Genomic DNA, 27,012 nt, shown 5'->3' with positions numbered 1-27,012 from the left:
TCTTTAACTTTATGCCTTTTGGAAATCAGGTCATCTTTTACTCGCTTAGCTATTCACAGTAACAGAAATTTTGACTGGGGGTGCCCAAAGTTTTGCATGCCTCTGTATGCATGTGTGCCACACATAGGTCCAACTGAACATATGTATGTGTGCTACGCATAGGTCCAACTGAACATATAATTGAAAACAAAAGGTCATAAAATGATGAATTAAACACTGTTGAAGTTGGCCAACAGTGACAATGAGGCGCCAGGAGAAAATATGGCGAACAGGTCGCCCGACGCGCCACACGCCAGGGTGGGCGCCGCCATGTTTGATGCAGGCGCCGGGCGCCGTGACGCGCGGTGCCCCCGGAGTCACGTGAGGAGGGGGGGTCGGCGGCGAGGGCGCGCGTGGGCGCGCGCTGCTGGAGTGCGGCCGTCGGTTTGAATTTGAATTTGAACTTGAAGGGGAAGCCGTTGCGGGGCCGCGGGCCGTGCCAGGGCCATGCCCAAGAACTGCGCGGTGACCGAGTGTTGGCGGCACGCAGGGCAGCTGGCGGCGGACAACCGGAAGATCAGCTTCTATAAGTGAGTGGCGGCGGCCTAGGGCCGGACACCGGCGGGTGTGGGGGCGAAGGGCGAGGCTCTCCGGCCTGCTCAGCCCGGTGAACGTGCCGCCGGAGTAGGAGGGGAGGTGGGGCAGAGGGAGACCGTTCAACCCTTCTGGCTGCTGCTCGACACCCGATGATCCGGCATCCCGGGACGTTGGTGCCGGACGGGCCGTTTTTCTGGACCAGTGGATGTTGCTCCCATTAATGCCCAGACTCACCTTTACTTCACTGTTATATGTTACGCGGCAGTATAATAACATTTCCAGCGAGTTTAGAGAGAGTATGAAATATAAATGCACCGTGCACCCGTCCTGGCCACAAATCTGCCCACATCCCTAACCCCTGGTGTTCTGGACACCAACCCTGGTCTCAGCCACAGTCCAGACTCCGGACGTACAGAGTCACAGAGCTATACAGCACAGAAACAGGCCCTTCGGCCCAACCTGTCCATGCTGACCAATACCCTGCTTGTTGTGTGGAGTCCTGCCTCATATTACAGACTGATGAGCGAGCCAGATGCCTGATCATCAGGGTTTCCAATTAGACGCTGGATTATCAGAGTTTTACTGTACTCATTCCTCCACCAATATAAACAAACTCATCAGTTCCGTGTTGCCCCTGGGATCTTGCTGAGTACATATGGGTTGCTGGGTCTGGCTGTCACCCCTTGATGCTCTCAGTCTTGATGCAGGGTCTTGACCTGAAACATCGACCATCCCTATGCCTCCACAGATGCTGCCTGACCTGCTGAGTTCCTTCAGCAACTTGTTTTTTGCAGCACAGAAGCAGGCCCTTGCAGCGACTGCATCCATGCAAACTGTGATCCCTAATGATAATTCCATTTGCCTGCACAAGGCCCATGTTGCTCTAAGCCTTTTAAGCTTTATAATTGTATCCGCCTCTACTATTACCTTCTGTGTGCAAAATATTATGCCTCAGATCTCCTTTAAATTTCTCCCCTCTCACCTTAAATCTGTGCTCTCTAATTCCAGACTCCCCTGCCCTGGGGAAAAAGATTCATATTAGCTATCCTATCTATGCCCTCATAATTTTATAAACTTCTGCAAGGTCACCCTGCAGCCTCCTAAGTTCCAGTGAGTTACTCTCCTTTAATTACAGCCCTCCATTCTAGGCAACATGCTGGTGAATCTCTTTTGCGCTCTCTCTATTGCTACCACATCCTTCCTGTAGTGTTTGGACTGGAACTATACACAATACTCTAAGTGCAGTACAACCAATGTTTTGTACAGCTTGCAACAAGATGTCCCAACTTTTATTGTCATAGCATCTGAAGGCAAGCATACTGAATACCTTTTTCACTACTCTGTCCGCCTGTGTCACCACTTTCACGGAGCTATGGTCTTTCAGCCCAAGGTCTCTCTGTCCATCAGTGCTCTTTAGATCCCTGCTATATATTTATTCTGTATGTCCTACCAGACTTTGATCTCCCAAAATAGCATCTCACACTTGTCTGGATTAAATTCCATCCGCCACTGCTCCACCAAACTCTCCAGCTGATCTATGTCTCACTGTATCCTTAGTCAGTCTCCTTCGCTATCTATGACTCCACCAACTTTATGTGTTGTCTGCAGAAGTTACTAATCATACCTCCTTGAGTCTCATCCAAGTCATTCATGCGTGTGTGTATGTGTGTGTGTGTGTGTATATATATATATATATATATATATCTCTATAGAGGTCTGTGGTACACCACTTGTTACAGATTTCCAATCGGGAAAAAAACGCCCATCCATTACTGTCTCCTTATCACTAAGCCAATTTTGGATCCGTTTGACCAACATGCCCCGTATGCCTTGTACCTTAACCTTCTGGACTAGCCTTACTCGAGCCTCATCTATTTTCCTGGTCACCTCCTCATAAAAAAACCTCAATCAGATTTGTGAGATATGATCTCCCCTGCACAAAACCATGCTGATTCCTCCTAATGTCCCTGCCTTTCCAAGTCAACATAAATCCTCTGCCTCAGAATCTTCAACAACTTTCACTGATGTGAGGTTCACTGGCATGTAGTTTTCAGGCTCATCCCTACAGTCCTTTTTGTAAAAACATTGGCTATTGTCCAGTCTTCTGATACCTCACCCATGCTTAACAAAGATGCACAAATCTCCATCAGAACCCCAGCAATCTCTTCCCTTGCTTCAATTAGCATAATGAAACCAGATGACTGCAGACCCCCCCATCTTTAATCACCTTAATATTAATTAGTTCAAAGCTTAATTTTCTGTACTCAAGTCGCTCATTTGCTGTGTGAAAACCACTGAGGAGTTGCATGCATAACTTGCCATTGGTTGTGGGCGATAATGTGACTAATTTTCAAATACCAACTCTGTTAAAGATGTTATATGTAGAACCAGTTTATGGGACCTTTGGAAAATACATTTGACATCAACTTCTTTGTTTCAGTATGTTTACAACAAGTTCTTTTAAGCAAAATTACCCTCTTTAATATAAATCCACTGAATTCGGGTTTAAGTCCTGAGGACTGCAATGTGTCAGTTTAGAAAACAGGATGCTGTTCCTCGAGCTTGAATTGGGCTTCGCCAAATAGTGTAAGCCATCAGAAGTAGTGTGGAAATGGAGAGGAGAATTATAATGAAAGCAACTCAAGCTCAGGGTCACCTTCGGGGACTGAAGGAAGGTGTTCTGCATTGTCGTCATCCAATCTGCTTTTATTTCTCCAACTTAGAAGAGACCACATCATGATCACCAAATGCAGTGTGCTAAGTTGGAAGAAGTACAAGTGAATTCTTCACCTGGATGGCCTGTTTGTTCTCTCTGGATGGTGGAAGGGAAAGTCTTGCATCTCCTGTGATTGCATGGGAATGTACTGTGATTGTTGATAGAAATACAAGTGTGACCCAGTGAGTCTCAGAATGTTTAAAGTGGAGGGGAAGATGTGGTTGGTTATAGGATCATGTTGAGGATGGAGGCTGATCTGTTGAATGTGGAGGCTTATCGGGTGGACAGTGAGGACAAGCTTTGAGTGGGAGAAAGAGGTGAGAGCACAAGTACAGGAAATGGAACAGATGGTTGAGAGACCTGTTAACTATTTCAGAGAAGAAACCAGTTAAGGATAAAGGAAGATGTCTCATAAACACTGGTGTGGAAAGTGGCAGTAGTGGAAAGTGGCAATAATAGAAAGTGACGGAGCTGGAGAAACTGGCAAAATAGAATGCTGCCTAGGTAGAAGCAAGGTGGAAAGAGATATGGTCTAGATGGTTGTGGTCCTCTAATGGATATTGACTGATAATCTATCTCCTGAGATGGAGATACAGAAGTAGAGAAAATAACATAAAAGAGCAAGGGAAGAGTCAGAAGTGGACCCTGTGAGAGTAGAGATTGGCATCAAAGCTGGTGAAACCTTCGCAATCTGTATGAGAGCAGGGAGCAGTACCAACCATCAGTGTATCAGAAAGAGGTGAGCCTGAGTATCACTGAAACAAAGACTGTTCCACATATTTCACAAGGAAACAGACAGAGATCTCTTGGACCCATGTGGGTTCCCATAGCTACATTGACTTGAAGGCAGTGATTAGAGTTAATAAAATTGTTTGATGTGAAAATTTGTTCATCTGGATGAAGGAAAATGTTGGTGAATGGGAAGGGGCCGGGCTTCCATTCAGGGCCAATAGGCTTTCCTGATGTAGGATAGTGGTGTAGAGGGAGTGAAAATCGATGGTGAAAAGGAGTTTGTTGGGGCCAGGAAAATGGCAAAATGGTGAGGGCAAGTGAGTTGTCACAGATGTAAATGGGAACAAACTAGACAAGGGGAGAAAGAAAGTTCGAGGCCAAGGGGAGATTGATGCAATGGGTCTACCAGGACAATCCCACATGAGGATATTGGGGAGGACATAGAAGCAGATTGTGTGTGCTTGAGGGACAATGAGGCTGTGGAGAACAGATCTCTAGAGAAAATTAATCGGTGGCAATAACCTTGGGTTCATTGAGATCATGGTTCAGAGGGAAATATGAGCAAATGGCAAAGAGCTAGCCTCTGAAAGATGAAGGTCATTTCACCAAACAACAATACTGTCCTTGTCAGCATGTCTGATGACCACATTGGGATTTGTCCTTAGTGAGCAGAGTACAGCTAGTTTTGAGGGGGATAAATGAGAGACTAAGGGCAGTGGAAAAAAAAATTGAAATGCTCCCTGTCATTTTGGCAATTAGCAGTCAATAGATTAGTGAGGGTGATAGGTCAGGGGGAGGGGTCCAGATTCTGAAGACTGGTCCACAGTCTGGAATGTAGACTGCAGTCAAAAGAAATAGGTGTGGAGGTGAGGTAGTGAGAGCGGTGTTAGGTTTGGAATTCATTGAGAAGTACTAATTAGTGTGAAGTACTAATTTGTTGGAGCTGTAGCATTTTGGATGAGACAATGAGGCTCCATTGCTCCACCTTGATTGTATAAGAGCAGTGTAGTTCTCGGTTGGTATTCTGGCCAATGTCACTAAAGCACTTGGTCACTTAATTGCTTTTCATTGCTGCCTGTGGGACTTTGCTGTGCATGCATTAACTGTTGGATTGCCTGTTCATGACAGCGATTTACATTTCAAAACTAATTATAAAGTACTTTGAAAAGCTGAGGATGTGTTCATCTCTGTGAATAAACTGCATGTCATTTTTACTGGTTATAATGTGCTTCTTTTCACTTTCCTATCTGGAAATGCCTGCACTCGATATGTCAACATGATTGTAGGTAATAGATTTTGCACCAATTTATTATCCATTTAGACACTCTCCTACAATATGGGCAGCACAATATGTCTTTTTCTCTGAACTTGTGAACTGGTCCTAATAAATCCCAGTTGCTAATATTTGCTGTATAGTATAGTTTGCACTCTCTTGCAGTATATTTTCCAATATTTTTTGTTATGGGGACTTGCATAGATTCATGGGATAGATTGATGGCTACTGTGAAGCACTCAAAAAGAATTATTTGAACCTCCCTTAATTATGGAAAGCAGACTATTTCAACACTAGAATACATTGTACTTCACAGCACTTTACCCTTACCACATTCTACATGCAGGTTTTAGATATGTTCCAGCCATATTGTTATTCTTTATGTCCAAGTAAAGCAAATTTGTTACATTGTTGAGGTGGTAGAGAATTACAGACTAATGCATTACGGAAAGAAGCCACGCCACACATTGTATCTGCATAGAACCTTTTAAAGAGCAATGTGATTACTCCCACTGCCCTGGTGTTTTCCCATTTCTCTCAATTTTTTTTTCTTATTCAAATTATTATATAGTAGGATACTAAGAAGTGTAAAGGAATAGGGGGACCTTGGAATGCATGTCCACAGATTCCTGCATGTCACTGTTTAGGCTAATAAAGTGGTTAAGGTGGAATATAGGACTCTTTCTAGTTGAAACATAGAATATAAGAGCGGAAAGTTTGTGCTAGAACTTTTAGGACAGTTTAAGTTGTTGCATATCTTTTTAGTCACAATACTGCAGGAAATATGAGGTGGGACTAAAGAGGATACAGGGAGATTTGTGAGGATAATGGGGAGAGTGAATAGGAAGAACCTAGTTTCTTCAGTTCCTTTATAGAGTTAAAGTAGTGGGTAGAAAGATTGGGGAAGAATACCTTCACTCAGTCTGTGTGGGAGCTTGCAAGAGATAGAACCCTCATTCTGTTTGAAAATTAACTGAATGTACTTTTAATGTGTCTCTGGGCAGTGAAATTAATCCTTTTCAGCTGGTATTAACGTGGTAGGTGAAATGGTCTCCGAATCCTCCTCTTAAATCTTTGCATTCTTTCTTAAGTGGTGCCTAGAATTGGATGAGATCCGACAGGTGGAACCAAACTGATAATTAGTGTTCGTCTTTCTTGTTTATATATTCCATTTCTCTATTTAATAAAACCCAGTGTTCCATAATTTTATTAATTGCATTGCCACCTTCATAAACCCAGTTAAAATGTAGTATCTTTAATCTGGTTTAATCTTTCTGACTGAAATATATGATCTCATTTTTCTGCATTGGATTTCATCATTCTTTGTTTGCAATCCTGTTGCTTATATTGAGTGTAGATGAGACTTGATTGGCGACCTTTCCCCTTCATGCAGATGTTCTAATAAAATTATAAAAGTTGACAACCTAGTTAGAAGCCATTTGTCCTCTAATGTCTGATCTGGTTTTGGTTAAAGAAATCAAAAATAACCACTTTGCTCTATTATGTCTCAATAATTATGCAATTTTCTCATTTATTTATTGAATTTAACTTCTATTAAAAGTTGATATGAGCTTCTCTTTTCTGTGATTAAAGCAGTTGTAATTCTGGCATCCCTTTCCAAAATGAAATTTCACTCAATTGTTCATGCTAGTTTTGTGAAGAACTTAACTTTGTCATTGAAGAGGGAGTGCCTCACTGTGGGAGGGGTGGTGAGGAAAGACTGCCACACTCAGAATACCGAAAAAAGCAAGTGAGGAGATTGCTGGGGCTTTGACAAAGATCTTTGTGTCCTCACTAGCGAGGTCCCAGAGGACTGGAGAGTAGCAAATGTTGTGCCATTGTTCAAGAAGGGAAATAGGGATAATCCAGGTAACTACATGCCAGTGAGCCTCACGTCAGTGGTAGGGAAGCTATTGGAGAGGATACTGAGGGATAGGATTTATGCGCATTTGGAATGACATGGCCTGCTAAGGGACAGTCAGCGTGGCTTTGTGTGAGTCAGGTCATGCCTTACAAATCTGATCGACTTTTTTGAGGAGGTGACAAAGGAGCTTGATGAAGACATTATTTACATGGACCTTAGTAAGGCATTTGATAAGGTCCCTCGTGGTAGGTTATTCTGAAGATAAAGATGCATGGGATCCAGGGTGAATTACAAGTCTGGATTCGGAACTGGCTTGCCCATAGAAGACGTTGGAGTGGAGGGCTGTTATTCTAGCTGGAGGTCCGTGCCCAGTGGTGTTTCGCAAGGATCAGTGCTGGGACCTGCGTTGTTTATGTATCAGTGATTTGGACAAACTTGGGTTGTTCTCCCTAGTGCATTGGAGCTGAGGGGAGACTTGATAGAGGTTTTTAAAATTATGAGAGGCATAGATAGGGTAGACACTCAGAATCTTTTCCTCAGGGTAGAAATGTCAAACACCTGAGGACATGTTTTTAAGGTTAGAGGGAGGAAGTTTAAAGGCGATATGAGGGGCAAGTTTTTTTACGCAGAGTGGAGGTGCCTGGAATAGGTTATCAGGGGTAGTAGTGGAAGCAGGCAGTTTGGTGGAGTTTAAGAGGCTTTTAGATGGAGACATGAATATGAAGGGAATGGAGGGATATGGATGATATACAGGAGGAGGACATTTAGTATATATTTGCATCAAGATCGGCACAACATTGTGGGCCGAATGGCCTGTCCAGTGCTGTACTGTTCTATGAATCTCTACCCAAAAGAAATAGTTTGGTCAATTTACTTGACCCATCACAATTGGACAAAAAAGGTAGCTTCCTTTCTCCACAAAATATCTTGGTTGATGTTAGATTGGATTGAATCATGGAGAAATCCTTAATTTACTAACTGGAAACAAATGTGTAAATGAGAGGTCTTGAGAGTGAGTGTTGGTGGAGCTAATGAAAAGATTATTTTAAAGATTAGTGCTTTGAATAAGCTGTTGCCTATAGTAGCAGAAAGAGTCTCACAGAAGCAACTTTTTTGTTTTGATTGAGGTTTCCATCGAATGACAAAGAAAGACTCGCACAATGGCTTTCAAATATGAAAAGGGAGAAATGGGTTCCATCCCAGTACAGTACATCTGCAGTGAACATTTACTCCTGAAAGCTTTGAATGGAGGGTGGGGGACACGATACTTGAAGGCAGATGCTGTACCTACAATTTTTTCTTTCCCGGAGCAGCCTACGGTACGTTGCTCACAATAGTTTGGATTTTCTGCCATATGTACCTACCCCAAAAGCTGGAGTACTTCTACAAATGGATCTGAAATTGCTTCATATGTAGTGCATGGTGCAATTGAACCCTAGCGTGTCAAAGAAGGAGGGACAAATGAAAACCTTAGTGTTTTCTGACCTGATATCTAAGTGAAGCTGTTACCAGTAGAGGTGATTCCTAGGTGGATTAAGAACCTAGGTAATAAGACAGAAAATGTGAATTCAAATCCCACCATAAAATTTGAGAACTTGAAATCTTTGTTTATTAAGGCTGAAATAAAAGATAACTTCTTGCCAGTCAGAGTGACCATGACCGTTTTTAAAAAACCCAACTATATCCATTCTGCCTGTGTTTGTCTTTCACCTCGCCTGTTGATTCTGACTGCTTCCTCGGGTCCCCTCTGGTCTAAGAGCTGACAATAGGTGATGACATTTCCATGATCCCCCATATCCAGAGAATGAATTTCATTTTCAAAAAATCTGGCACAGCCAATAAATGAAATTCAATCTAAAAGGTGTGCAGGAATTTATAACAGACTTAAGATATTATATCAAAAATCATTGCTTTTTTTGAGATGGATTTTTGCCTGTTGTATGAGGGATATTTGTTGGAGAATCAGTACATTTTGATAATCACATGGATTCCAGCAAACTAGAGTGGAAAATTATTTCAATGCCAGGTTAAGCTACTTTGATGCAACAGTGTCCACTGTGAAGTATGATAATCATATTTCTTAAACTAGCCTTCTTGTGGCCTCCCAGATCACTTAAGGCATAACTTTATAAAATGTGTTTAATCTGGAATGCATGAGTTTCTGAAGTAAGGCAACAGATGGAGCCTTAGAAGAGACGGAGTCTCAGAAGAAGAGATAGAACAATGAAGTACTGTAATAGTTTATGCATATTGAGTGGTACCTTCAAGAGTTGAGGTTAACCAAACTCCTTTCTTGTAGGACCCTTGCATCTAATGGTGGGAGCTTTTCATCATATTGCTTTGAGCTCCGTGAAAAATCTGGGCCACAATGTGAGGACTAGTGCAATAGTTCAGAGTTAGTAGAGTACGAGTATGGGTTGGTTTGTTGAAGCTTTGTAATGCCATGGACAAACTCAGTTCCATGAGTTAAACAGAAACACCCATATCTTGCAGCAATCTGATAAAGGAAGGTGAGGAGCAACTTAAAAAGACTTCTTGAAAAGGACACATGAAAAATTCATGTGAATTAAATTTAAGTTTAAATCATTGCTGCAGCACAAGAAGACAGGTGTATAAACCAGTGAAGAATATTAATTCAGGAATAGAATAGAAGGACGAAGCATAGAAAACTTGACCACAAATAATCAAGGGTAATAGAGATTTTAAAAGAGAGAATTAATCAAGAGAGAGTTCAAATGTGAAAACTGGTTCAGATTGAGCTAGCTGTGTTGTATGGTCCTCACATTAAAACTTAGCTATACTGAAAGTTTTCTTATGGCCTGATACACAGATTTGGCTTAATTTTGCTCAGCTATACATTCCATTTCAATTTATACTATCAGCAACTGGAAGGTAGTCAAGAGACACAAGGCCTTTTCACTTCTTGTACATTCAGGCAAATGTGAACTGGATTTCTTCTGTTGCAAAGTTTCTCTAAAATGGGCAGGTTATCTTCCTGATACACAACCCTTTTGCAGAAGAACTGGCTAGATGCGATTTGGGGAGATGACTGACACTCTACTTCTGTATCACATGTGAATATGAAATAGTATTGAGACACTAGAACTTGGTTCAGCAAACACCAGAATTGTCTAACAATGGGATAAACCCGTATCAGTAGTGCTCCTACTGTCATGGTTCATTTACTCTTCTAGGAAAGTCACTTTATTTGTATTTCCCCACACTGGATTAAATACTTGCAAGAACAAAGCACAATTAATATTGTAAGTGTGCTAGTTCATTAGTGTCTTTTGATTCAAAGTTTAATAACTTATAGTCTAATAGAATCACATGAGGTTCAATAAATTAAAATTGTATCATTTGATTTGTCACACTGTAGCCATTGAATATAAATGGATTATATGTACTATATTGTGGCAGCCCGCACACGTGGGACTTGAACCGCCATTGGGAGCTGTGGGCAGACACGCGATAGCGTGTTTGGAACTACCCGCTTGGGGCAGACCCTCCGGGGACAGTCGGACGTCACGTCCGCCCCGCGGGTCGCTGGGGCCCTTGGGATGGGAGATTGAAGCGCGCGATTTGGAATCAGTAAAGGGTTTTTTTTTGAGTTCAGCACTCTCTGCCTCCATGTGTTCCTTTAGTAGCGCTTTGCGTGTGGCTACATTGGTGACCCCGACGTTCCAGACGGCATCTGGAGCCGGTGACTCAGCGACCAGCCATAAGTTTGAGCAACTCGCACAGCGCGGTCTCTCTGAAGCTCCCGACTTTCTGGGCCACTCAGCCCCACATTTGGTTCGAGCAGGCTGAGGCCCAGTTCAATATCAGAGACATTATAGCCGACGCCACGCCGTACTACTACGTGGTCAGCACGCTCGACCAGGACACGGCAGGCCGGATCATCGACTTCCTATGCCAGCCACCAACGGAGGATAGGTACACTAAGCTTAAGGCGCTCCTGATCTGTACCTTCGGACTCTCCCGCCGCGAACGGGCAGCGCGGCTCCTACACATGGACGGTCTGGGCGACCGCATGCCATCTGAGCTCATGAATGATATGCTGGTGCTCATGGACGGCCATAAGCCATACCTTTTATTTGAACAGTTGTTCCTCGAGCAAATGCCAGAGGACATTCGCCTCCTTCTCATGAGTGAGGATTTCAGCGACCCACGCAGGGTCGTGGCTAGAGCAGACATCCTTTGGCAGAGTAAGCAATGTGGAGCAGCCTCCATTGGCCTAGCCATGAGCGCGTGCCCCAAAGCCCAGGCCCCGCAACCGAAGCTGTTGAGACCCACGGGGGAAAAAGACAAAAGTTCGGAACAATGGTGTTTCTATCACCAAAGATGGGGTTCAGGCGCACGCTGCTGCCATCCACCATGTGCTTTTCTGGGAAACGCCGGGGCCAGCTGTCACTAATGGCTACGACAGCTGGCCACTGAGACAGCCTCCTGTACCTCTGGGACCGACACTCCGGGCGGCGCTTCCTGGTAGACACCGGGCCGAAGTCAGTATACTTCCCCCCCCGAACATGGACACTCGTAACGCGGTCCCAGGCCCCGAACTCAACCGCTGCAAATGGCACCAGTATTCGGACATACGGCCCGCAAACTATCTCACTGTGTTTCGGGTCCAGCCATTTCACTTGGACTTCCACGTTGGCAGCGGTGTCACAGCCACTACTAGGGGCAGATTTCCTACGAGCCAACTGCCTCCTGGCCGACCTAAAAGGCCGGTGTTTGATCCACGCGGAGATGTTCCAGACTTTCCACCTCAGAGAAGCCAAGCTACCCGGCCCTCCACCTGGATTCCGTGACCCTCTCGGGTAACGAATTCACCAGGGTGTTGGCGGAATTCCCCTCCGTAGTCACCCCGCAGTTCTCCACGGCCGACCCCAAGCACAGCGTGCAGGACCACATCCCCACACAAGGACCGCCACTGCACACCCGAGCTTGCAGGCTCTCACCCGACAAGCTCCACCTCGCCAAGGAGGAGTTCCGTAAGATGGAAGAGATGGGAATCATACGCCACTCAGACAGCCCATGGGCATCCCCGCTGTACATGGTGCCCAAGTCCGCAGGAGGATGGAGGCCCTGCAGAGACTACAGAAGGCTCAATGACGCCACAACCGCCGACAGATACCCCGTACCCCACATCCAGGACTTCACGGCGAACCTGCATGGAGTGACCATCTTCTCGAAAATCGACCTGGTCAGGGGGATACCATCAGATCCCAGTGTACCCTGACGACGTGCCCAAGACAGCCCTCATCACCCCGTTCGGCTTGTTCAAATTCCTGAGGATGCCTTTCGGTCTCAAGAATGCAGCCCAAACTTTCCAAAGGCTCATGGACTTGGTGGGACGCGGCCTGGATTTCGTTTTCATTTCCTTGGACGATAGCCTGGTGGCCAGCAGTTCACACTAAGAGCACGTGGCACATATGCGCCAGCTCTGCCAATGCCTGAGCGACCACAGACTGGCAATCAATCCGGCGAAGTGCCATTTCGGGCTGACAGAGATCGACTTCTTGGGCCACAGAGTCAACTGACATGGCGCAGTTCCCCTACCGGACAAGGTCCAGGCCATCCGCCAGTTCCCCAAGCCCAGCACGGTCAAGGGCCTGCAGGAGTTCATAGGGATGGTCAACCTCTATCGTTGGTTTGTGCCAGCAGTGGCACGCATCATGAGACCCTTGTTCAGTCTGATGGCCGGCAGGGCCAAAGAGGTGGCATGGGATGCGGAGTCCACGGAGGCGTTCTAGCAGGCCAAGGAGGCGCTGGCAAAGGTGGCCCTCCTAGTGCACCCGAGAGTTGATGTACCCATGGCACTCACAGTCAACGCTTCCGACACTAGTCAGCGGAGTCCTGGAGCAGCTTGTCGAGGGCCAGTGGCGACCACTCGCTTTCTTCAGCCGGCACCTATGGCCACCAGAGGTGAAGTACAGCGCCTTCGACAAAGAGTTGCTAGCGCTCTACCTGGCTGTCCAGCATTTCTGGTACTTCCTTGAGGGAAGGGAGTTCACCTTGTATACGGATCACAAGCCCTTCACCTTCACACTGGCCAAGGTATCGGACCCATGGTTGGCTTGGCAGCAGAGGCACCTGTCCTTTATTTCAGAATTCACCACGGGGAAGAACAACGTCGTCGCCAACACACTGTCTCACCCCTGCCTCCACTCAGCAGGCATATCGTCCTCAGGAATAGACTACGCAACACTGGCAGAAGCACAATGGTTGGATACCGAGATCCCGGCTTACCGCACTGCCGTTTCGGGGCTCCAGTTGGAGGACGTCCCCATCAGCCCGGCAGCGGATCGACTCCTGTGTGACGTGTCTACCGGCAAACCCCGACCCGTGGTACCAGCAGCATGGAGGCGCCGGGTGTTCGACATGCTGCACAACTTGGCCCACCCACCCATCCGGGCGTCCATCAAGCTGGTAGCGGACAGGTTCGTCTGGCACGGTTTGCGCAAACAGGTCGGACACTGGGCCAGGACCTGTGTACACTGCCAGACCGCTGAAGTCCAGCGGCACGTGAAGGCTCCCCTCCAGCAGTTCCAGCCAACGCACAGGAGGTTCCAACACATTCACATGGACATCGTCGGCCCCCTGCCAGTCTCCCGGGGCACCAGGTATATCTTTACCATGGTAGACAGGTTCACCAGATGGCCAGAAGCCATGCCGCTTGCAGACACGTCCACTGAGTCCTGCGCCAGGACGCTCATTGCAAACTGGATCGCCAGGTTCAGCCTCCCAACAGACATCACCTCCGACAGAGGGGCGCAGTTCACTTCTGGTTTGTGGACAGCACTGGCGCAGCTCCTGGGCACCCAGCTGCATCACACCACAGCATACCATCCCCAGTCCAACGGTTTGGTAGAGCGATTCCACCGGCATCTCAAGTCGGCCTTGATGGCGCGCCTCAGGGGCCCCAACTTGACAGATGAGCTTCCCTGGGTCCTACTGGGCATCTGCACAGCCCCCAAGGAGGACCAAGGCACCTCCTCGTGGAATTGGTCTACAGCGCCCCCCTGATGGTCCCGGGCAAGTTCGTACCAGAGGCCCGGAGTTCAGAAGAAACTCCAGCAGCGGTGCTAATGAGGCTGCGGGACAAGGTAGGGACCCTGGCGCCGGTCCCGACCTCCAGGCATAGTCCCACGCCATCCTTCACCCCTAAAGACCTCCGAGTCTGTGAGTATGTTTTTATTCGCAGGGGCATGCACAGGTCACCTCTACAGCGGCCGTACGAGGGACCCTTCAAGGTGATCAGGCACAACGGATCCACATGTGTCGTGGAGGTGGGTGGCCGGGAAGAGACTTTTACAGTGGACCGTCTCAAACCGGCGCACTTGGGCATTGAGCAACCAGTGAGGGTACCTGCACCGTGCCGGCAAGGCCGGCCACCCAGGCAAGCCACACAGACTGCGGGCTCCACTCCCCCGATGGACGTTTCTTGGGGGGGTGGGGGGGTGGGTGATGGTGTGGCGGCCCACACACGCGGAACTCGAACTGCCATCAGCAGCTGTCGGCAGACACGCGGTAGCGCGTTTGGAACTACCCGCTCGGGGTGGACCCTCCAGGGACAGTCGGACGTCACGTCCACCCCGCGGGTCGTGGGGGCCCATGGGATGGGAGATTGAAGCGCGTGATTTGGAATCAGTAAAGGGTTTTTTCTGAGTTCAGCACTCTCTGCCTCCATGTGTTCCTTTAGTAGCGTGTTGCGTGCGGCTACAATATTTTTAAAAATCTCCAAATTGATTGAAAACACAAAGTAGGGAAATAGGACAAGTAGGGCAGCAAATGTGGTAGAGAGTTAACTTTTCCAATCAGTCATTGATAATTGAACTGAAATGTTCAATTATCTCTGCAAATGTTGTCTGGCCAGCTGACTGTTTCCATTATTTTCTACTTATTTCAGTTTTCTAGCATGCTTAGTATTTTACTACTGTAAGTCTTCAAGCTATTCAAGATCCTGCTGTTCTGACTTCTTTCCTTGTGTGGTTGTCCAATAACATGTAATGGTGTCATTCTATGCCATTCCTGACAACATTTTGAAAATAGATACTTTATTCTCCTAATGACAGAGCTAGGAACTGATAACTGATCAAGGTAATTGAATGCATTAGCAATGTCTCTTTGCCTGCTGCTAGGTGTTTTGTAAATCATGTTTATCAGAGAAAGTAAGTTATCTCAAATCAAGAAAATCGATGGTGTTGTTGATAGTGAAGAGGATGGTCTGAGGTTAGAGGATGATAGTGATCAGTTGGTAAGATGGGTAGAGCAAAGGCAGATGCAACTTAACTCTGATAAGTGTGAAATGATGCACTTAAGGTGAACTAATAAGGGTAGGACGTGGACAATGAATGGTGGGGCCCTAGGGAGTATTGAGGAACAGAGCTAACTCAGTGTACAGGTCCAAGGATCCCTGAAGACGGCAGCACAGGTAGATAAGGTGGTAAAGAAGGCATACAGAATACTTGCCTTGCCTGGGCGTGGAATGCAAAAACTGGGAGGTTAAGGTACAATTGTATGAAACATTGGTTATGCTGCAGTTGGAGTACTGTGTAGAGTTATGGTAATTGCACTGGAGAGGGTGCAGAAGAGATTCACCATAATGTCGCCTGGGATGGAACATTTCAGTTAGGAGGAGAGACTGGATAGGCTGAGTTTGTTTTCCTTGGAGCGGAGGAGGCTGAAGGGGGACCTGACAGAGATAAATAGTAAATTTTCCCCATAGCACACGTATCCAAAACTAGAGAGTATATGTTTAGGGAAATGGGTAAGGAGTTTAGAGAAGATCTGAGGGATAACTTTTTTACCCAGAGGATGATGGAATCTGGAATGCATAGCCTGAATGGTGGTGGAGTGGGTACTCTTTATAACATTTTAAGAAGGATCTAGACAAGCATTTGAATTGCCAAGACATAGAAGCCAAGGACCCAGTGCTGGTAAATGGGATTAATATAGATGCTAATGGTGGATAGGTGCTTGATGGACATGGTTGGCTGAAAGGCCTGATTCTTTGTTGTATGACTCTGACTAAGGGAGACATTCTTGTCATATTTAGATATAATGTGACTGCTCCTTAATATATGGTATCTGAACAGATTTCGAAGACATATCTTCCATGTGTTGATTTTTAGAATTCATTCAAGGGAAGTGGGCTTCACAGGCTGAGCCAGTGTTTAATTGCCTGTCCTTAATTGCCCTTGAGAAGGTGGTGGTCAGCTGCTTTTTTTAAACCACTGCAGTCCTTAAGTGTGGGTATACCCACAATGCTGTTAGGGAGAGTGTTCCAGGGTTTTGACCCAGCAACAGTGATGCCAGTTTTCTTCCTTGGTACCAAACATTGTGTTCGTACATTGGAAATTTATGTAGGCGTTAGTTAATTATTGACCACAACTGGTCAATTAATTACTAGCAGAGGTGTGAAACTATTTAAATGTAAGTCATGCACAGTAATATGTGCTAAATGCCTCTCATTCCATAGTTCTGTTTCTCAGAGTTGTGAAAATAATCAAATAGAAAAGTAAAACTGTGCTTGTATGTTGATAGACCTGAGTTTAAAGTTAATGTTAAGCAGTTTGTGATCACAGCTGCAAAAGTAAAAGGGTGGGTCATTTTGAAAGGGTGTCAGAGCTGTAGTTGTGATTAAACTCATTGAATAGGAAAGGATTTTCTGTGCAAACAGTTGATATTTCCAGAGAAGGTCCGAGCACATCAATCTGTACCGAGCTCTTGGGTAGGGGAGAATTGATACATACAGATGTTTAGAAAGAATCTTCTGATAGCTGAAACTGAGCATGATATTGAAAGGAACCTTTGAAGAGATAGTTGTATTACTAGAGTTGATTCCATTTTTGATTATTGTCATGCTAACGTTAGTGTGTCATATTGCATATCTCGGCAGTCACAGATGGAATAAAGCTTGCTGGATCAGGTCTGGGGAATAAACAGGGGCTAGATAACCTCCAAACATTCTCCTTCATTCACTTAGATCATGACTGGTTGGTATTCTTATGTTTGAAATTATATTTTAGATATTTCTAATTCTAAATTATATTGTTTCTCCATGTTCCTTTGAAGGCACTGACTTTTGCTCGCTTGGGTAAAATTACAGGTGGCTTGGTTCAGTTGCCCTGCTTTTGGCTGCCTCCGCAGAGGTGGTGGCTTCAAGGGCACAATCTAGATAAGTAAGCAGAATTCTGAAGGTTGTATTTACATGACATCCCATTTATGGACAATGTGAAAGATTTATTCCTTTTTAGGTAAAGGTAAGATCCCATATAACTATTAGAAAAGTAATAAAGATGTTCTTCTGGTACCCTGGCTAGCATTTCTAAAAACAATAGTGATCACTTTAAAGTGAAAAGCTTGGGAAATCAAAGACATTGCAAAACAGAATTATGGAAATGTACTTTCAGGAGACACTTTGGTACATTCTATCCACGTTATCAGCTAAATAATTCCACCTTCCGGTCAGTGGTCTGCAGCCTTGTAGTTAGAACGCAAAAAGTGCCTACCTAGGTGTACTTGTGCAGAGAGTTTCTGCCTCAGCTATCATCGAGTCAGAGAATTCCGTAGTACTGCAGCTGTTTGAGTCAAAACTAATTTCCACAATCTCGATTAGTGCAAGCTCTACTTCTCTGATGCCTCTCCTAGATAGTCATTCTTCATTTGTGAGCCAAGATGGTGGATGATAGAATCTATTACACTGAGAAGGACATTGTGATTGAACCTGATTCTAATCTTTGAAATCTCCACACAAGGACTTTCCACCAAATTAAATTTGTAATTGGGAAGCCTTGTTTTTTTTTCAATACACTGCACAAATGGCTACACTTCAAAAGGAAAAAAAAAATCAATAGCTATTAAGGTTCATTATGTTCTCAAGTCATAAAAGATGCTGAGAAATAAGTTTTGGGGAATAAAGGAGATGTAATAAACAGAAAGCTCAACGATTCTCCATTACCATCTCCCTGTCGTAAAGGGGTGTGGTCAAATGGTGAAGTGCTTCAAGTGTTACCTAGAGTAAGATAACCTGACACAAAATAGAAGTATATAAAATTGAGAGGCATAGATAGGGTAGATAAAATCTTTTTACCAGGATGGAAATGTCAAATAAAGTTATGTCCTCTAATAACTTGAAGGTAAGGGGGAAGTTTAAAGATTTATGAAGGAAGATTTTTTTCTTACACAGAGTGGTAGGTGCCTGGAACATACTGCCAGGGAAGTGGTGGAAGCAGATACAATATTTATTTAGACAGACACACAAACAAGCAGGAAATGGAAGGATATAGAGCATTGGCAGGCAGGTGGGATTAGTTTAGATTGGTATCGTAGTTGGCGTAGACATTATGGGTCGAAGGGCCTGTTCCTGTGCTGTACTGTTCTATGTAAAATAATAATGAATCTTAGAAGTTCTGGTCCATGGTGTCATATTTTGCCACATCTTGCCCATATCAATTAGGCCATGAAGGTGGTTTTCGTGATTTTCTTTTAAAATATAATTTTAAACACCTAACTATTTTTGAAGAATTTCATTATTACACCAATCATGTGTCAGTGACTCTTGCACTGTAGGTATACTCATGGCACTGTTGCTGACATGATTTTTTTTGAACTAGATTGTGTTATTTATAACTTTGAAATTAAACTTTTGAATTTGAAATTTTTAACAACAGTTTCTAACTCTTCAAAACAAAACTTTCAGCAGAAAAGGAGAGCAGTTGCTCGATCAAATGGAAATAAACGGCAAAAAAAGAGGTTGGAAGCTCAAAGCAATGAAGAAGAACCATTGCAGCAAAAGCAAACTGTTCCAGTTCAATCTCCTGCATTGACCGAGCCGAATGCACTTACCGTCCTAACTCTGCCAACAGAATCAACTTGTTTAACAGAGGCAGCTGCATCAACTTCAGTAACTGAATTTGATAAGGTTATTATATCCTCTGTAGATCCATGTGATGAATCTATATCTGAAACAATCACACCATCTACCACATCTTTACCAAGTGTGGCAGCAAACTCCTTTGGCTCACTACAGATAGCCAAAGATGGACCATCTCAAACTTTACTCGAAGAGCAATCAGTGTTACCATTTGAAAATGTTGCAGCTATTGAAACAGTTCAACTTGCATCAACATTGGCATCAATTGATACTGTAGGAGCTACTGCAATGATGCCATCTGTCGAAACTTTACAGTTTACACCAATGCAGGCATGTGATGAACCAGAATCAACGTTTACATCGATAGAAATTGTACTACCAGCACAAGACCAACAAGACATTGAAACATTGTCATCCTTCCAACAAGAGCCTCCAACACCAGTCCTATCTACCATTGCAACGCCTGCCTTTGAGAATGTAACTGCTTTAGCGGTAGAGTCAACTTCCCAAGTGTTATCGCCCACTAACCTGTCTTCTCAGACATCACATTTACTGACTGCGGCAACTGAGCCTTTGAAATCCGTGTCTGCTTTCGAAACAGTGTTGACCTTACCCTCTACACTCATTGTGCCAATTATGTCAACTCTGCCAGTTGTCCAAAGCCATGCAGCTATACCTCCTGAGCCAATCATTGCAGCAGTAGAAACAGTTATGACCACACAAAGTGATACACAGGAAGTACAGGGTGAACATTCGTACTACAAAAATGACCTCACCATTGAACAACTTGAAGAGATTGTTGCTAGCCTGCAGAAAAAAGTGAAAGTTATACAGCAGCGAGAGAGGAGGAATTCAGCCCGGCTAAAAGCCATGGAAAATCTTGTGAACCAACTGAAAAAGGAAAATGTTATATCAGAGGAGAAGTTGAAAATAATGGAGATGGTAGGTGGAGTTAATTTTAGGCTTATTGAAAGTCCTAAGTAACAGCATACAATGCCATCAAGGTAGATAGAAGTAAATGAGAACTTGGTAAGGTGAAAGAGACTAGTTAACTATCTGCTTTCCTGGCTAGTCTCTCATTTTCCACCCTTTGTAAAAGTTAAGTATGTTTAGAAACTGTCTTCCTAATCGTAACTTACACAAAATCCCATTTGCCCTTCACCCCTGCTCACAGACAAAACATTCCATGGTCTCAGACCCTCCCTATTTCTGTAACTTCCATCAGCGTACAACTCTGAGGCCTCTGCTGTTTTATAGTTCTTGCCACATGGAAATTACCTGTTTTTGTCACCCCCTAGCCATACCACCCACTCTTCCATATTTGTATACCATTCCCTGTCTTATGGCACTTTCCCATGCAACCACAGGAGATGTAATACCTGTCCTTTAACACATTCCCTTCCACCATTCAAGGACCCAAGCAGTCTTTCCAGGTGAAGCAGTGATTCACTTGCACTTCTTCCATTCCAGAGCACTGCATTCAGTGTTCACAATGTAGCCTCCTCTACATTGGTAAAACCAAACACAGATTAGGTTATCATTTGCGGTTCACCCATGTTCATTCTGCAGGAGTGCCTCTGAACTTCTGGCTGTCTCCCACTTTAATTCAACATCTGACTCCCACTTTGACCTTTCTGTCTGTAGCCTCCTGAACTATTACAATGAGGCCCAACACAAGCCTGAAGAACAACACGTGATTCTTCTGCATTTTGCAGCCTTCCAGCCTCGATATCAAATTCTCTAACTTTAGGTAACTCGCACTTTCTTTCTGTTTGTATCAGACTAGCCATTTCTGCCTGTCATTTTGATTATTTTTCCATATTTATAGTCTGTCCTGCTGGGCATGTCTAACATTAGTACAAGAGTGATGGTATTATTCCAATTGTCAGAGGACATATCCTTTCCTATTATATACACATTACACAGACAAAGAAGCATTATCTCATCCTAACTGCTGCTCCTACTGCTACTTTAGCTCATCTGTTTTCACCCTATCAGAGACATTCCCTTTATTCTACCTATCCCTCCCCAACTTTCACCACTATTGTAAAGTAACTTGTTTTCTCTCTTACCCAGCTCTGATGATAGGTCCTGGACCTGATAAGTTAACTGTTACTCTATCCATAGATGCTTCCTAACATGCTGAGTGCTTCCAGCATTTTTTGTTTTTTTTTATTTGCCATCTCATGATTAACAACTGCACTTCAGCTGCCTGGCCTTAAATTCAGGAATGCCATCAGTAAATCTTTTTTTGGTTCTGTTCTTCTTTATAGATTTTCCTTAAAAAATTTACCTCTGCGACCATATGATACTCTTTTAACTTTTGCTCAGTAATACAATTTGGGGCATTGTACCTCATTTTAATGAACATTTATAGAATAGTTGTTTTCATTCCAATAGAGAAATAAAAGTTTTTTTAAAAAAGGAAATGTATCTGAAAATTGCGTTGAAGTCCTGGATTATTGCTATGGGACTTTAATATTCTGTTTTATTTTAGATTCTTGTTGAATTTAATTAAAATAGTTCTTCCTAAATAAGATTGCAGATATTGGAAGCACCCTTGATGGGAAATGTTTAGTGGTGATCCTCCATATGTTGTAATTAAACATTGAGGCTGGGATTTGAATCAAAATTGTGCTAGTATAAAAGGGTACAAGAGATGATGGTACTATCCCAGTTATCAGAGGACATATCCTGCCTATTATATACACATTAATGTAATTTTTGAAGTTTTGGGTTTATCATTCTTGTCTACCTTGGATAGAAAGATATTTCCTTATTTAAATTCAAATGCTTTTTGAGAATATAAGTTGGTGTCAGAGGGGTGGGGGTGCTGGTGGAGGTGAGGGGTCGAGGAAATCATATTCCTGATAGCAAGAACCACTATCCAAAATTTTGAACATTGTCATTGTATTGGTTTTGGATCGACACGTGCTGCTTGATAAAGGCCTTACCTTGAAATGTCATGGGGTAGGTGTCTTAAGGTAAGTTTAAGATAGGTGTGAATGTATTCAAATATTTTTTTCAGGTATGTTTTTGGCCATATTGACTAGTATTCATTTTACACATACCTACTGATTTATAATAGATTTTTGGCTGCCTTTTTTGTCCTCCCAGATTTTCTTTACCATACCAAAGCATTCTTATTTATTGGAGTAAAACTTGAATGTTAGCAGCTGGTTACAACATCACAGTTGACTTTGATCTTATTCTTGCCCGTTTCAGAGATGACGTATTTTTTGATTCTGACTACTTTTGTAAAATCAGTTCTGTGCCTTCTCATGTATAAACAGTTATGATTTCTGCACCTTCCTCTCAACTTGGGTGGTTCAATGCTACTATCTGTTTAGGTATCCTTCATTCTATCCTCCGCCAAAATACATTGCCCTTGGAAGGAGCTTAGATCTTTGAATACTCGTAATCGTATGTCCTAGTACCTTGGTAACTTTCTCATAACATAATGATCAGAATTGTAGATGCTATTAATTACAGACCTCTATGAATGTAGAAACACTTCATTCGCTTTTTTATTGTACCGAATGCAGAGGCTTCAGCACTATATCCACCTGTTTTTCGAAATCATCTTTTTGTTGTGTGCTGCAGAATAATACTTGGCTTGTTGTCACTGTTGAGCATTGTTCCAAACTTTATAATGGTGTACTTTTCTACAATAAGTAACATTTGGCACCTATCAGCCTAACTCTCCAATCTTTTATCGAACAATTTGGGATAGTTGGCCTGCTACCCTGTTGCTACCAGTTTTCCGTCCTCTATTCCAAATCAATGGCTTGTGAACAACAATAGCCTCAACACTCACCCTGACAGAGCTGCTGGTTACTTCTTTACAAGATAATGTGCATCAGAAATAGAGTCTCCTGCTCTGTGGGGCCTCTCTGATTTCAACTATAGTGATCATTCTCCATTGCAAACAGAGGGAATCATGACTTTCTGGTTTAAGAATTTATGTGGAGCACTTAGTTGTTGGGATATTGCATAACAGGCTGGGAAATTTGTATCCTCTGTTTGTAGCACAGAGTGGGGTCTCTGCAGAATGACTTCCTATTCTGAAATAAAAGCACCGCTCTTTGAAATATAATTGTTTTCAGGACTTTCCCCACACATTGATGTGGGCTGCTAGAAGTGCACAATATTCAAGGTTTCCATGTCATGGATTAAAATTGATACTTCCAGCTTTTTAAAAAGCTAATAATATTAGGTTCTAATATAAAAGGCACTCAACAAAATGTACTTGTCTTACACTTGTTGAAGGAATCACAGAATAGCAACTAATGAGAAAGCTGAAAACATGATTCCCAATTTGGATTAATTTTGTGAAGCTAGATATGCCTTCACTTTAACCTTTAATACCCCCACACAGAAATATCTTGTCTTCATTCTCTGCCTCAGAAAGCAAGATTGAGAATGTGAGCATGCACTTTGTTAGTCTGTGCCTAGATTCCCTGTACATCAACCCATGAAAAGACCATTTTAAGAGTGTTAGCATTGTTAACCTGCCGTTTGTGTATCATGATAGTGTAACTCAGTGAATTTTGTTACTTTTTTTGTTCTGCTGTTTATCAAACTGCACAAAACCTGTATGGTTCTGGGAGGGTCTCACAAAATTTACTCTTTAAATTTGGAAAAATTACCAATTTAATAAGCTGTACTTCACAGACTGAAAATTGACAGTTGTCTTAATGGTCATCATAGCTTTAAGAAGTTGTGGTATTTTTGGCTAATCGTTGTTTGTTGTTACAATTTTCAGACCTGCTCACAGACAACTGCTCAGGTGATGAATACCTCCAGTACTGTCACAGTCACTTGTGAAGATAATGGCAATATAATTTACACACTTCAACAGCCACCAATTGAAGAATGTGATCATGTTCTTTGAAGATGTTCAGCTTCAAGAATAATTGCTTACTAATCACTGCAACGGTTATTGTGTGTTTGTTCATGAAAAAATATTTTTTTAAATGAAAGATTAAATTATGTTTTATTTCTACCATTTCTCTGTTATCAGCTTTCCTCAATCCAGTTGCAGTGATGATCTTGACTAGATGGAGTTTAATGTGCATGAATGTTCATAAACTTAAGAAATTTTTGAGTCTTGCGAGGCCCTTGCGCTCTTTATCCTCCTTGTGATCGCTATGTTTATAACAGTTCTGAGAGCTATAATTCTCCAACTTGAAAACTTGTCTCATTCTATGGAAAAACAAGCTATTTATTCTGTTGAATTGCTTGTTCCTACCATTTAAAATTCTGCATAGCTTACTTTGGTTTGCCAGTTTTTTTTCCTTTGCTCTTCGGCTAATGGTCTGGACTTCTTACTGGTGCTCACTCATATGTGAGCCTTAGTGATGAGTATTTTTAACCTGATGGTTACAATTAATTACTTTCACTGAGGGACAGTTTTCCAGGACATGGAAGGTTTGAAGTAGGTAATATAGCTGCATCAGGAAATGATTAGTGTGTTCTTGGATGGAGATGAGATCAAAAAAATCTGTAAGAAGAAGAATGCTCTTTTGCCGTTACTGTCAGCTATGCTTCAGTGGTACCATTCTCAGCCTAGTCAGAAGGTTGTGGATCTGGGTCCCATCCAATAAACTTGAGTATATGTTGACACCCAATGCTGCACTATTGCAGATAGTCTCTTGGGTGTAATGTTAATGCCACCTTCTCAGATGCAGGTAAAACATTAGATGGCACTTTTTGAAATAGAGCTGAGGATTTCTTCCTGGCATCCTGGATAATTTTTATCCAAAATGTGGAACATTGTGTTCAAGTTATTTAAGATGATTCCTAGATTACACAAATTATACTGCCAAAACAAAGCACTAAATTGACTGTAAAATACTGAAGATCATTGTGCATTTGTGAGACATTTGTGGCTATGTTTGCTCCAGACTGTTAATATTTTATATCTAACTAAGGAGAGTTAAATATCTCAGAATCAAAATCAGAATCATATTTATTACAATTCAGGCAGGTTGCTACAGTAATTCGTAGGGTGGGGAGGTGAAGAGAATTATTCTGAATGGTATTCAGTCCTTTCCTTAGAAAGGCAAGAATAAGCTTGACTATAGAGCTCCCCAGTTGATGAATAGTCATCATTTTCACTGTTCAGATTATCACATACTTGCACCTGAAGCAATAGCAGGAACAGTAGGAGAGGAAGTAATTGAGAACATGAAAGAAATCATGTTATCTGGAAGCTATTAGGCAAAGCATTCCAGCACAAAATAAATGCAGAAACATGTGTTATATTATAATGTAAGCATTTGGATATTTAATGATTTCACTAAATCTTGTGAGGTAAGAAATGGTATTTCAATCAGTCTTGACTGAATTGTCTTCTGAGTCGGAAGATCAAAGTACGGACAGAATTCTGTTTTGATGGAAGAGCTGTCTTTCAGGTGCATCATTAAACTAGGACTCTGACTGACTTTGATTGCGAACTTTGACAAGTCCCATGGTATTACTTTGAAGAGCAGCAGGGGGTTTATCACTGATGTTCTGTCCAATGTTTAGTCTTCACATAATTTAAGAAAATACAACTGATCATTTTCACACCATTTGTGTGATTTTGCTGTGTATTTTGCAGTGTACTGCTGTCGCAAAACAACAAATTTCACATCATCTGTCAGTGATAATAAATTTCATTCTGATTCTGATTCTGAATTACCTGCCTTGTTTCCCACTTTGCAACAGTGACTGCTTTGAAAACACTGCATTGGATGTAAAGTACTTTATGACGTCCTGAGGTTCAAATGTGCTATAAAAATGTGTGGTGCCTTCTTTTCGCGTATTCATAACTGAATCCAACTTTGTGGCAATTCATATCTTCCCACAATGGCACTATCTTCACATTCAGAGGGAGGAAAAAAAGTCCCATCTAAGGAATTAATTTGTTTTTAGTAAATATCATGTCCAACCTGAATAAGAGAGCATTAAGATTCTATGTCCTTAAACAGCTGTATTGAATTAACAACATTTTGTTAAGAAATATTTATATAATTAATGCCTTCCGATATTCCAAAGCTCTTTACAGCCAGCATACAGTGAATTTAAATGATTTGTTGCTTTTAAAGTAAACACATTGTATACTATGTGTTTTGCATTGGTTTTCAATGTTTTTCTTGATGACTTGTGCTTTGCTCCCTACATTTTGGCTGTCAAATTTTTAGATGATTGGCCAAAGTGACAATTTTGTTCAGCTGCTTTTACTAGGCTGCATTCTTAAAAAAAAACAATGTTGGGTTGAGTTTCCCATATTTGATGGCTACTTGTTCACTTTGGAATTGCTAGTGTTAACTAACATTTTCTTAAAATATGGAAAGGGGAGCTTTAATTAGGGTAATACTAGGAAAATGAGGACAGTGTGCCTGCACAGAGTTTGAGGCAGGACTGCCACCTCTCAGGGCATTAAAATTGTACAATTTGTTGGCTTCCAAAAGCAGAGTAACTCATTTAAACAAATCTGTAATTGCTGCATCCTAAACGGTGCACAGCATGGTAATATTGCATTTACAGTTTCAGATGTATTTAAGCTTGTGTTAAAGGACATGATTTTTATTGAGTTTTGATTCTGCATTTATAACATCAGTATTTTGGAATTTTAACAAATGCCAATGTCATTCTGCAATTCATCTGAGCAAAATTGCTTAATTGCCAATGTAAAAAAAAGTGTAGCTTTTTCTAAGACATGGGATTTAGGATTGGTGCTAGCATCCTGGGCAATTGACAGATTACAATAGTTTTTAGTGTTTCAAAAGTGATGTGCAACTGAAATGTAAAAGAAAAACTGAAAATATTGGAAATCTGAAATACTGGAGACACTTAGTGGGTCAAAAATGGCAGTGGAGAGAGAATCGGGGTAATGTTTTAAGTCAATGATATCTCATTGGAGTTGCAGCTGTTCCAGAAGTGATATAGTTTCCAAACTGCACTTTATCATAATAATTGCC

At 42.7% G+C, this 27,012-nt stretch overlaps 1 protein-coding gene across 2 annotated transcripts; it reads left to right on the top strand.

Moving 5' to 3' along the window:
• Positions 1 to 365: 365 nt before the first annotated feature.
• On the top strand, positions 366 to 26,555 carry LOC127586409 (THAP domain-containing protein 5-like). Of its 2 annotated transcripts, none has more exons than XM_052044348.1 (4): positions 366 to 569; positions 8,289 to 8,480; positions 18,875 to 19,987; positions 23,811 to 26,555. In XM_052044348.1, exons 2-4 carry the CDS (start codon positions 8,322 to 8,324, stop codon positions 23,937 to 23,939), a joined length of 1,401 nt encoding a protein of 466 aa, XP_051900308.1. In that variant the 5' UTR covers positions 366 to 569; positions 8,289 to 8,321; the 3' UTR covers positions 23,940 to 26,555. The 2 variants fall into 2 exon arrangements, with proteins under 2 accessions (XP_051900308.1, XP_051900307.1); XM_052044347.1 differs by having other exon boundaries at positions 18,872 to 19,987.
• The last annotated feature ends 457 nt before the right edge of the window (positions 26,556 to 27,012 follow it).

This window comes from Pristis pectinata, chromosome 35, assembly GCF_009764475.1.
Source record: "Pristis pectinata isolate sPriPec2 chromosome 35, sPriPec2.1.pri, whole genome shotgun sequence".
NCBI lineage: Eukaryota > Metazoa > Chordata > Chondrichthyes > Rhinopristiformes > Pristidae > Pristis > Pristis pectinata.
The sequence above is the reverse complement of the archived record's forward strand: the minus strand, read 5'-3'. Positions and strand labels throughout refer to the sequence as shown.

Bases quoted from the DNA above. Each gene is read 5' to 3' on its own strand.
- LOC127586409 (XM_052044347.1), top strand. From the start codon at position 8,322: ATGGCTTTCAAATATGAAAAGGGAGAAATGGGTTCCATCCCAGTACAG. The intron at 8,481-18,871 runs GTACGTTGCTCA...CAAAACTTTCAG, and splicing joins CTTTCCCGGAGCAGCCTACG to CAGAAAAGGAGAGCAGTTGC. The intron at 19,988-23,810 runs GTAGGTGGAGTT...TACAATTTTCAG, and splicing joins AGTTGAAAATAATGGAGATG to ACCTGCTCACAGACAACTGC.